We start from the raw sequence: 12,211 nt of genomic DNA, 5'->3' as shown, positions 1-12,211 counted from the left end.
GTAGAAGGGGAATGGCTTTTATCAGTCAGGGGACAAGTACAGTTGCACGTTCTGCAGTTCTCCTTGCTAGAATAAGTTAGGTGAAAGTATTTTGTGTGAGAAGCTATGGTTAAAGCAGTGTATTTTCAGGGTACATTCAGGTACACATTTATCTCTCTCCGTATAAAGCAGCTTTACATATATGCATATACATTGAGAATATGTTGTTACTGATGAAGAAAACTAACCTGAGCCTGTATTAGGGGTATTTCTTGCTCTAGGCAGGGTTCTCCTTAGCCCAGTGTCTTGCCTAAGTGAGGATCATAGGAACAAACCCAGAACAAATGTCAGTGTCAGCTGTAACCCCCATTTCAGAGGTCAGAGAAGCAGCACCTGTGCATGTGTTACACGGACATTCTAAAAGCAAATGCATTAAACAGTTGGATGGGGCACAGGCAGGTGATGAGGAGCAGAATGTGCTTTCTTCCCAATTCGCAGCTCTTGGCAACATCCCGTACCCCAGAGCCAAATGGTTTATGAAGAATAGATTTAATTACGATGGCAGCCAGCTATATAACTGGCAGCCTTGTCTGAAACCCAGCTAACTGAATTCTTTCCTTGGAAGGTTGATTTTAATTCTCCTGTCTCTAAAGGCATGTTTGTCAACCTATGATCCAGAGCGTTCCCTGCAGCATTCCTGATGGATCTACCTGTGGTATTGAAAAAAGTACAAATGTCTTCTTCGTGTGGTTTCTGTATGTCCATGGGAACATGCCTTATGTTTTGCACAAAGCTGTCCAGCTGCTGTTCTGGAGGGAGAGGCTCTGCACCCATGCCAGCAGTTCCCAGGGTATTCGTCTGTCCTTAGGAATCTTGGCCCTTGTAGTAAAAGCACCAGCTGGCATTACATTCTGGGCTTCTTTTCCAGGTCTTACTTTACATGACAATAATCTGTTGTTCAGCTGCCACTTTCCTTTCAAGTACTGACCCTGGCAATAATTTGAACACATCACTGTCCTTTGCATTGAAATCACACCAGTGAATGGCATCTTTATTAGCACTGTGTGAATGCAAAACACGTTTTCAATAGCTTATAAGTGAAATACACATCTGACTTCAAACCAGCTGCTAAAGTCCTTTTAGAAGGACACGTTGGTTGGGAAGGGAGAAGAAAACCCACATTCCTGCTTATCTCTTGAGGTCAGCAAGCAATAGCACAGAAGGCCCCACGTGTATGTGCCCGCCATGGCTGATAAAGCCGGGTACAAGCAAGCTTCAGATACTGGTAGACTGGAGTGGTTGGACCATGGGCACAATTATATCCAGAATTTGAACGTTTTGCCTTAAGAAATGCCTGGATTTGCCCTGATCTTGAATCTTTAAAACCCTGAGGATCCTGGCACCTGGTTATTTGGGGCTCATCAGCCTTGTGCCCTTTCAGAAGCGAAAGGAGACTTCCTTTCCAGAGTGAAGCAGCATTTCTGAAGAGTTCAAGTCAATGGAGGGATGGAATCACTTGTGCTCCTTAGGATTCACCTTCTTTATAGGTGAAACACCAGATACAGGTGGAAGTGGAGTGGAATTTGTACTTTCCTTGAGAAACATATGAGTTTCCACAATAATATATGAAGTTATTGAAATTATATCTATCATATGTATGGGTTTAGTATTAGTTATGGACATTTCTCACTTTTCATGGGGGAAGTCAGAGTGAAGACTGGTGTGCTTGGGTACTTCACAGCTTACAAGCTTGGAGGCTGAGGCTGCTGGTGCTGTTCTGGCTTGAAGACTGGATCAGTTCAATGGGCATCATTTTTGTAGGTATGGAAGAGCAATAGGTAGTCCTGTTAAAAGCAACATTCAAAGCAAGGATGATGCTCTTGGAAGTTCTTGTTTAGTTCTTGCCTGTTTCTCTTGGTATCTGTTGCTTTAGGGACAATGTTCTGAACATTTCTCATTTTGACTAGGAAAGACTGAAATAAAGGTGGAATGATGGGATAAGTTCTAGACTCACCAGGCGCCCTCTCCCTTGCTTTGCTGTTAGTGCCAGCTTTACTGGAGTCTCTCCATCCATGGGAGTATTGGCTAGCAGTGTTTGTTGCCTGAAACAGGGGGAGGCTCCTGGGTTTTCCTCTTTCCTACAGTAGTGGCAGGTCTTGCTCTACCAATAGTTCAGACCAGAGGACGTGTACGGAACTATTGCAGCTCGGTCAAAGCCTGCCTGGAGCTCGGCTCATGGGGAGAAGGTGGTGGTTGTCTCTGTCTCCATGGCGTAGGAGAACCTCTTGCTCTCGCGGCAGGTTGAGAGCTGCCAAAGGCGCTGCTGGCTCAGGCAGCCCAATTCCTTCAGAAGCTTGAAGAGGTCGTTGCGGAATTTGACGCCAATGAAGGCATAGAGGAAAGGATTGAGGCAGCATCGGAAGCAGGCCAGGGTGTAGGTCACGTCATCTGCCACGTCAAGCTGCTTGCTCTCCTCACACGAGCTGGTGTGGTTGAAGGCTGAGATGGTCTTGGCCAGCATGACACCATTGTAGGGCAGCTGGAAGACAACAAAGACAATTACCACAGCAATGATGACCTTGATGGCTTTATTCTTCTCAAAGTTGCGGGCCTGGAGTAATGTTTTGATGATGATGAGGTAGCAGGCAGACATGACCAGCAAGGGAAATAAGAAGCCAAAAACCATTTGGGACACTTTGATGCCAGCATTGAAGGTCTGCAAGTCGTGAGCGATGATGGAACAACGGGGATTGCTGTCCACGTTATTTACACCACTGTGAACCAGCTCAGGGATTGAGAGGATGAAGGCCAGGAGCCAAATGAGGATGCATGTAACCTTGCTAATGAATATCATCCGGGGACGAAAGCGGTGGGCTGAGGCAGCCTGGACAATGGCAAAGTACCTGTCGATGCTGATGGATAGGAGGAGCAGCATCCCACTGAAGAAACTCATTCTGCAGATGCAATACACAGCTTTGCAGGCAAACTTCCCAAAAAGCCACTGCTTGGCTGCAGTTGTGGCCCAAAAGGGGAGGGTCAGCAGGAAGAGGATGTCTGCCAGAGCCAGGTTCAGCAAATAGATGTCTGTCATGGTTTTGAGCCTCTTGAAGTAGATGTAGGTGAGCACCACCAGCCCGTTCCCCAGCAGCCCTGTGAAGCAGATGAGGGCGTACATGGCTGGGAGGAAGGCAGCGCGGAAGTTCCGGACATCATTCTTCTCACACAGGACCTCGAACTCGTTGTAGTCGATGGTGGTGTTGGAGTCATAGTAATCGGTGACGTTGTTTCCAGCACAGGCCTAGAACAGGGGAGAAAAGAAGAGTATTGGGACAGGTACCATGCCCCTCGTGGTCTCGGGAGGGGAGCCTGATGCTGGCCTGTGAGCAGGCAGGATTACCCAGCCGCTGCCCGCAGAGAAGTCCCAGGGAGTTCCCAAGCATTGGCTCATGCCAACATCATGAAGAGCTGGCAAGGTCTCATGGCCAAAAACACTTCCCATAAGTACATGGGGTTTAGGGGTTTTTTTAGGCTCAAAGTGGGAATTCCACCCGAACTGTTTAGTGCTCAGCCACAGGACCACCTGCAAGCTCTCAAACGTGTCGCTCCTTTCCAGAGTGGTTCAGGACCCACGTACAGCTCTTTGTACGCAGTCAGCTCTCGGATAAAGTGTGAAAGATAACATATCCTTCAGCATTCTCCTTCTCTCAGCAGGGACGACATTTCCTCTTGACTGACTACTCGTGGCGTTTTCTAACCTGAGCATTCCCCCCTTCTCCCATCTGCAATATTCCTGTTGCTCACTCCTCACTTGTGGCAGTGCTAGAAGAAGGCTGCAGTGGTGGTGGTGGCTCCCAACAGCAGCAACCTGGCATGGTGAGGTCCCATCCCCACAGTGAGGGGTGAGCCCAGGGGTGTCTGGGGCTCCATGGGAGAATGAAGCTGGAGCCTCCCTGGGCTCTTTTCTCTGCTAAATTAATAGAGGTGTTGATGAGACAGGGAGGAAACCCAGAGTGAAGCAGGAAACTGTTACAATGCTGGCACGGACACGTTGCTAGTGTCTCATTCAGGCTCCTGCCCCTGATTTAAGTTCTGATTATTCTTGTTTTATCTTCCTACACTGTTTTAACACACAGGGCAGAGTGAGCTTGTGGTCTCTGTGCCCTGTTTTTTTGAGCCTTATTAGTCTCCAGTACCTTCTCTCCATCGCACAGAGATGAAAGGTTTCCCCTGGATACCTCTGCCTGTTATCGCCAAGTATCTTTGCGTGCTCTCCATCTCAGGCAGGTTTGGCTTTCACCACATCCTGCCTGCTAGCTGGAGGCATGCCAGCAGAAGTGAAAGGGAAAAGAAACAGGCTGCAAAGCCCTCCCTGCTCTGCTGAGCCTCTTGGAGAGCCTGAGCTGGGGGCCGTGGTGTGGCTGAGGCTGCTCCTGTGGTTGTGAGAGCACAAGCGCTGGGGCCAGGCTGTGGTTCAGGAGCAGGTCATGGCACAGCTCAGTGCTCTGGGTTCTCCTTCCCCCTTCACATTTACTCTGAGCAGGAGCAGGCAGAGGAAGATACTGAACTCCTCCTCCTTGAGCATATCAGCTCTTCAGCACTGAATTCAGTTGCTGAAGACTGAGGTCTTCAACGCTTTGACCAGGTGTTGCAAAGAGCATCGAGCTGGCTCTTCACAAGCGCTCAGCATAGGATGCTCTTGTCTTTGCTGAAAATGCTCATTTTGGTGCTAAAGGGGACTTAGTTCTAACAGTCCCGGCCCTTTTAAAATGGCAGTGTTTGTCATTGCTTCTGTTCTCTCTTTGTTTTTACCCCTCCTGTTTGTTTTTTGTCCAGCTTCTGCTCTGCTGCCTCACCACCCACCTCCTGCTGGGCTGGACCCATGCTGTGAGCAGCCACACATCTTTCAGGGCTGTGGGTGGTTGCTTTTTGCCTGTCAGAGTTTTCAAGATCTCTCTCTCCTCACAACAAAAACACAACTGGATTTCAACAGTGTTGGTTTTAATGTCTTACCTGAAAAAACAGGGGCAGGCTGAGAGCAAGAGTGACCTTTAACGGCTTGCCTGTAGAAGAAGGAGACACTGTGTTAGAGGTAGTAGTTGAGTGGGGCTTTCCACATGATGCTCACTTTGAAAAAGCAGCGGTGGCATTCTTGACCCTGCAAAACTCCCCACAGCTGGTTAACTAATAGTGAAGATGCTCACATGAGAGCCCAGGGTCACATATCAAGGTACTGTCAGAGCACAGATGAAGTCCCAGGAGTGTGGTCCTTCCAGTTTCATCTGTAAAGGCTGGTAGCTCAGGAGAGTGAGCTCCTGCGTCTTTATTGTGTAGATGTTTTTTCCCTGCAGACAGTCAGCAGCCTGTCTCCTGTGCCTGCTCTGAGCTCAGGGTGTAGCCTGCTCAACCCATGTGAAAGCAGAAAGCTGGGAGTGCGATACATTTGTCCCAGCTGCTCCCTGGCAGCGCTGCAGAACAGGAAAGCTCTGCTCCCGTCACTGAAGCTGCCTGAAATTTATTGCCTGTCTCTAAATGTCAGGGTTGGCTTCTGCCGCCTTTGGATGGGGAGATGGAGGATGCTGACAGCTGGGAGGAAGAACTGAGTTCAGAGCCAGATGTGATAATGGTGAGAGCAATCTCAGACAAACAGTTCTTCCTGCTGTGGTTAGCAGAGGCATAGAGGCCAGTGAAAACTTTCTCTTCGCTCTATTTAAAGCATGTGCCAGCATCTACCTCAGGCAGTTGTGACTGAAATGATCTGACAGCCATGAGAAAGCCTCGGCCTCTGCTCTGGCACGAGCAGGAGATGCGCTCTTCCTTGAGGGAGAGTTGGCATTGGCTGCTCTGAGCATTGTGCTGCTCATTGTAGGATGTGTCTCTAGGCACTGGCGAGTTCCCTGCATCACAGTCACTCACTTCCCTGCTCAGTCATGATTCCATGATTATCTGGTCCAGGATCCCTGAGCAAGGCTGGGGCAGAGACAGGAGCTGCCTTTGGTTTTCAGCTGCCCATTTCTTCTGGGGAATATGGCTTTTCCATACTGTTCTGTTTCTGCAGAGCTCTCTCACACCCTGCCCTGCTCTGCCAGGCTCTTGTTCAGGTATGGTGCTGGACCAGGAGGATGAACTTCCACCACTTCAGGTGACTGCAGCTGTATCCCTACTTTAAGTTGCACGCAGCAGCATCGTTACTAACACTTTGGTAGCTGTGAATAGAGATACTTGTTTTGAGTGGTGATGTTGGGTGAGAGATCCTCAGCCACGTGTGAAAGGCTCGCACTTCCCATCCCCAGAGCCTGTCTGTGAGCTTCCCCTGGTGTCTCTCAGAATTCTGTGCCTCACTTTCCCCTCTTATTTTGACCTTTTATACTCCTGCAGCTGGGTGCTCAGTTGTCTTCCTCCATCCCTCACCTTCTCTGAGTCCTCCTAGGGGAATCCAAAAGTGTGTCAGTGCATTGGTCGTGCATTTTACACTCAGGAATGGAGTATGCCGAGGAGTTGGGGGGAAGCTTGGATAAATGTTCTTGTCTTTATTCTCTGTATGTGTCCACTGGCTTTCACTCTGAGCAGTTCCAGGCTGCAGGAAGAGGTTTGGTGAGCATCTGCTGTAGCCATCTCTCCCTTCAAGCTGATCTAACTTCTGCATATTACACACAGGAAACACACTGAAAGCCCAAATGACTTAAACCTGCTGGGTGAATTCAAGCAAGCCTAGACTGTAACTGCCCTTCCTGCCTGGGACACAGCCATGGGGTCCCTGACCTCTGCCTAAAGAACCAGGCATTTCAGTCTTTGGTCTCATGTTCCACTCTCTTAAACACCTGATTTCCAGGGGCCTCCTGGAGTTGGTGCTTGTGTCTGCCTGGGCATGGACAATAACTGCGTCTGCTGGCCCAGGGGCTGAGGCCTCCAAGGTAAGTCACCTCCTGGCTGCTGTATAAAAAGGAGGCAGAGGACAAGAGCCACTCACAGCCCAAAGAGGAGAGGCACCAACCTCAGCCCTGCTCCATCAGTGCCTTGCTCTTGGCACTCCTTGGGTTGCATTCTTCTGTCATCTCGCGGAAGGGGCACGGTGCTGCCAAGTGCTCCCAGCCCTTCCTTGATCTGACAAGCCATGAGCGCACAGCCCTGGGGATCTGCTTTGCTTTTCTTGTCTCTTCTTTCCTAGCACGCTGTGAAGTGTCAAACGAAATAGGATGCTGCAGTGACTCAAGTACTGGTCCTGGAGCACTTCAGCTGACTCATTCCTTTGAAGAGCATCACACTCTTTTCTCTCTCAGTTGTTGTTTCAAGTGCCTTAAATGTCAAATGACTTTTCAATAGTAAGAAGCTCATCCTGTTTTGTCCCCTCTTTCTGTACCCCCACCTCAGCTTACACGTTTGCCAAGGCAGAGCCAGGGAGGCAATGCAGCCTCATGGTCTTCCCACATGAATTCTTTGAGCGAGTGCCTGTGTCACCGGATTTGGGCAGACAGGACACAACTCTCAGTGCTCTTAGGGGTTTGGGACAGGGAACAGAAGCAAATGAGTGGCAGGAAAGAAATGAGGCATGCTCTGGAGTTTAGTAGGTAATTCTAGGTATCTTTCTTTACTGTTTGTTTCTCCTCCCCCACTCCCCTCTGGCACTTTTCTGCTGTGGGTATTTTTCCTAAAGTTTTGTTCCTCAAAATACAAAGAAGAAAAAACCCCCTCAAAAGTCCCCACAAACAGTTGCACTGAAACCTCTTTTATAGAAAGAGCAAAAACCCATTGCAGCAAATGAGTCAGACACATTATAAAGCCCCGCATCAGGTGCTGCAGTTCTCAAAAGGATGCTCCTGTCCTGCAGGACCTGGGAAAAGGAGGAAAGGAGAATTGCTCCATGCAGATGAAAGAGGGAAGGGGCCTGCTCTCTGCTGTTGATGCAGGGCAGAGGGAGAGGAGACAGCAACCCATCAGTTTTGAGACTCTTCCTCCACAGAGTAAGCACAAGGGGTAGGATTCATCCCTCTGAACTCAAGCCCTTGACATCTGGTTGAGGCTCCCTCGACAGCGAAGGGAAAGAACCGGGTGGTTTTGGTGTTTTAAAGTCATGGTTCAGCTGCCAAGGGGTGGGCATCAGGGGAGCAGGTTCGTTCCCTGCTGTGGCAGAAGGGTCAGCGAGTTTAGACAGAAGTATCCCATCCAGTTTGTCTGAATCTCCCTCAGCATCAGCAGCGAATCTGCAGATGAAAGCAGCTGTAGGAGCAGTGAATCCTCACCAGGGGTGCCCAGAGAAGTCAGAAGTATTTGGTAGCAGAAAGTCTACACAGAGGAGGGAAGAGGAGCAAAAACAGTGGTGTAGGATGGTTAAACTGGAGTGGAATCCTGCAGGATGAAGCACTGGCTCAGCTCTGACCCAAGCAGGTCAGGCTCTCACCAAGGCCAGGATGGAGGAGCAGAGCTGCTCCTCTCTGCTAGGGAATGCACGGGATGAACAGCAGGAGTTGGGAATGCTTTAGGGAGCATTGGCAAAGCTGAACAAGCCTGCTCTGGCTAAACCCTCGTGGTGAAAGAATCATCTGCTGTTGGCCAGAGCTGCGGAGCAAAGGTTTCAGTCTCAAGCACGTTGGCACATGTGTAGGTGGTGAGTAATGTACCGTTTATGTCTTGAACCATGGTTTCTGGTGCCTTTTCACCATCAGAACAGTAGCGTTTTGGGTGAAGAACCATGTATTTCTGAGAAAAATTAATCATACCCGAGTGCTGTAATGACTCCTGGCAGTTAGCAGCTCAGTGCCCTTTCTGCCCCCTTTGCCCCTCTGCTCCTTACAACTGGCACAGGAAAGAACCATCATTTCAGGAGTGCAATGAACGAAGTCATGCTTTTCTCATGTGTTCATACATGTGTTACAGCAGAAAACGAGTTACCTGCCACCTCCCTTTTTAGGACATTGTGAATCCAAAGACAAGATAAGCAGAGATAAGCAAGTCAAAAAGCTTCATTCTTAAGTGAGCCAATCGTGTTTCCTGTGTAACTGTTAACAAGAAGCAATCCTGCTGTGCATCTTCCAAAGCAGGTATTCTGGAATATTCCTCTGACGTATAATAGGAGGGCAGAAAAAGCAGGAATCTTGTCCTACTTTTCTTGTCAGGTTCTCACTAGTTCTGTCTTTTTCCTGCCACAATTAACCCGCGGCGTTGGGATGCTCAGGGAACCCTCTCGCATCCCAGCTGATTTCAAGCTCTGATTTAAAAATGTCCCAGAGAAAAGGCAGTGACAGCTCCCATTGCTCCCTGTTCCACAGCTTACAAATGGGAACAGAGCTTTGCTGGGATGAACTCCCATGCCTCTCACCACCCTTATTGCAGCTCTGACCATGCTGGCTGGCATGGAGAGGTAGTGGTTGTATTGTAAGCCCTGTTTGGTTAGTCTGGTTATAAACCAACTTACCACCTGAGCTATTGCATTTGTCCCTCTCTTCCCTGCACTCCCTGGCAACTGGGAGTAATGTTTGCAAATATTTGAGCAATAAAAACCCCAAAGCCCATAGAAAAAGGAATAAATCAGAGTCTGAGAGGCAAGAAGAGCCTGCATCTTATCTGCCCCATCTTGGACCCACAGTGCCACCCCTTCCTATGGCCACCCACCCGCTAGAGCTCCTGGAGGTTGGTGCCTGCAGAGCTCTGGCTGAGAAACAGCAACAAATGGCAAAAGTAAGCGTGAAGCTTTCAGCAGGAGCCACTGCAGCCCCTGGGCTGAGGGAGCTCACGTTCCAAAGAGAAGAGGAGCTCACTTGCTCTCCCCTGGTGCTTTGTGACAGGGTGATCCAGAGGGACAGACCTCAGACCTCTATGAGTGCGCTGACTCGGGGCTGTTCCAGCGCTGAGCAAGCACAAACCCCAGCTCCTTATAGCAAAGTTCTGTTGCTGCGCTGGAGGTACCCATTTATAGAAACACTTTGCGAGAGACTGGACAGAGCCGGCCAGCAATAACTCACACAGGCTTGCTCCTAATTCCGCGATTCATTCACTGAATTAAACTGCTGCCAAGGAGAGAGCATTCCTGTCTTAATTTGTTATTAAGACTGTAGAAGGAAAGGTACAAATTGTGTGAGGAGAGCTCATTTGCTTCAGGACAAAACAGCCCTCGAAAATTGCCTCCGAGCCTGTTGTGTGTGTGTGTGTTTCTGAAGTAATTGATTTGAGGTTTCTTGAGCTTGTCAACGGGAACTGTGCCTTTTTTTCATAGCGCTGCATATGAGGAAGATGAAAGTAATTTGTATTGTTAAATGCTCTGTTAAAAGTGCTCCATCTTTGTGACACAGGACATGAATTTGGGCATTGTTAATAAAGCTGAAGATGAGCCAGAGGCTGCAGAACAGGTACTCACCGCCCTCCATGGTCTGGCTTCAGAGATGCAGGCACAACGTTAGTGAGAGCATCGCATGTTCCAGCGCAGCCTCTGCACGCCGCAGCTCCTGCCAGAGACCCTCTTTGGGAAACTCTCTTTTATACTTCCTGCGCCCCTGCAAGCTCACGGCACGCCCTGGTGTCACTGACACTCACTGGACCCTCCTCCTCCTCCTCCTCATGCTTTCAGCAGCACGGGAGAGCCGTGCTCGGTGCCACGCTGCCGTCATGCGCTTGGGGGTTCAGGTACTTCCTCAGTGCCTGCACCGCGGCACACGCGTTGTACTGACACCATCAGATGAGGTGGGATCTGCTTTTGCACTGACACATGAGAAACTGTCATTGAAGGGACAAGAGGGAAGTGTCCTTCCTTGTCATCTCTCCTCTCTGTCCGCATGTCAGACCCTGAGAAGAGCACGAGAGAAGGTGTTCAACTACCACATGAAACATCTCTGTGTGCAGCAGTGCCAGTGGCCACATCCTTCACCGCTCTCCCGCCTGCTTGCAGCATCCTCTGCAAAGCAAGTGGCTTCAGCCAGCCATCACCTTGTGAGTAGTACCTCTCCTACACACTAAACGCTATGGCCAGTGAATTCAGTAGTCCATGGCTCTTGAGGAAAGGAAACACTTCCCTGTTGGGAAAAGCCAATTTGTTCTCCTCTAGCATAGTTTGGCACTGGAAGAGCTGAAGATTTGCCGATGTTAGAAATAACAAGATCGCAGTGGAATGCTTCTATTTGAATTACTGTGAGATACCATAATGGCTAATCACAGCCAAAACAGGAGATTCAAGTACGTCAGAGTCTGATCCTAAACCCACTGATGGCCTTGCCTTGAACACCAACTACTTCAACATGAAGCCCAGTGTTTCCCTCCCTAGCTCTCTCAAGCCCAAATTAAATATACCTGAAGTGGAGGATCTTGTGTAAGCCCATCCACAGCCCAGCTGTCACTTAAAAACCTCCTCAGTGCTCCCCTCTCAGTAGGGCCCTCACTGCTGTGGTTCTGATCCCATTCTGGAGTGCTTCATGGGCAGGATGCTGGCGCTTGGAGGTTTATCAGTGTTTTTATCTGGTGCCACAGGAGGTGCCCCGCGCTGCCCTCCGCGCTCCCAGCGCACATCACTGGCTTTGCTTACTGTGTGAGAAGCACACTCGCTCCTCGCTTATCTCCGCAGGCACATGCAGTTCACATCTCTGAGAGTCTATTTATTGCTCTGCTTGCTCTTTGTTCATCGATTATCCAAGGCAGGTACTGCCTGAGAGAGCTTTATCTTGTAACCTCTTCCGCCGAGCGGGACTAGAGATGAAAGAGTTCTCTCGGGTACTGGCAGAATACTTGGAAATGGTGGGTGTAAAGCCTTGAAACGAAGCCTTGGTGCTGGCTGTGGGGTGGTGGGTGTGTAGAGAGGCACCAGCACCCAGATTTGCTCTGTACTCACTGCTACAGCGGGAGAGGTGGTGGTGTCTGGGCGAATCCATCCACAGTGAGACAGAATCCATCCGAGCCAGACGGGGAGAGAAGGCAGCCAAGCAGCTGGTTGTGCTTTGTTTTCTGCACAGATTCCCAAGCTTTAACTTCAGCGTTTCAGGACGTGCCAAGTTCTGTGTTGTCGGAGCCGATCCAAGCAAATTGTTTTCCCTAAAAAAAGAATGGGAATATTTTCAAATAAACAACTTACTCTGTCTTTATGACACTGAATCTTCTTGTGCAGTCATGTCCTACACCTAGGGAGTTCTCAAAGCAGTTATTAAAGCTTTGCTTAATTTGGTCTTGTATATTTGCAGTCTATTTCGGGTCTTAGTGATCCCGTCTCTTTGACGTATTCCCTTTAATGTGCATCCCCTGAGTAACTGGCAGTGCC

The 12,211-nt window shown here is 49.3% G+C and overlaps 1 protein-coding gene across 1 annotated transcript; it reads right to left on the bottom strand.

The window, feature by feature from the left end:
• Nucleotides 1-2,212: 2,212 nt before the first annotated feature.
• On the bottom strand, nt 2,213-10,345 carry CCR7 (C-C motif chemokine receptor 7; the record flags this gene model as incomplete). Its single annotated transcript, XM_080633519.1, has 3 exons — nt 10,328-10,345; nt 4,990-5,039; nt 2,213-3,277 (listed from the first exon to the last, which is right to left on the bottom strand). The coding sequence occupies exons 1-3, from the start codon at nt 10,335-10,337 to the stop codon at nt 2,213-2,215; spliced, it is 1,125 nt and encodes a 374-aa protein (XP_080489645.1). The 5' UTR covers nt 10,338-10,345.
• Between the last annotated feature and the right edge of the window lie 1,866 nt (nt 10,346-12,211).

The sequence above is a fragment of the Psittacula echo genome (assembly GCF_963264785.1).
Source record: "Psittacula echo genome assembly, chromosome: 23".
Taxonomy (NCBI): domain Eukaryota; kingdom Metazoa; phylum Chordata; class Aves; order Psittaciformes; family Psittacidae; genus Psittacula; species Psittacula echo.
This window is presented reverse-complemented; position numbering and strand designations above follow the sequence as displayed.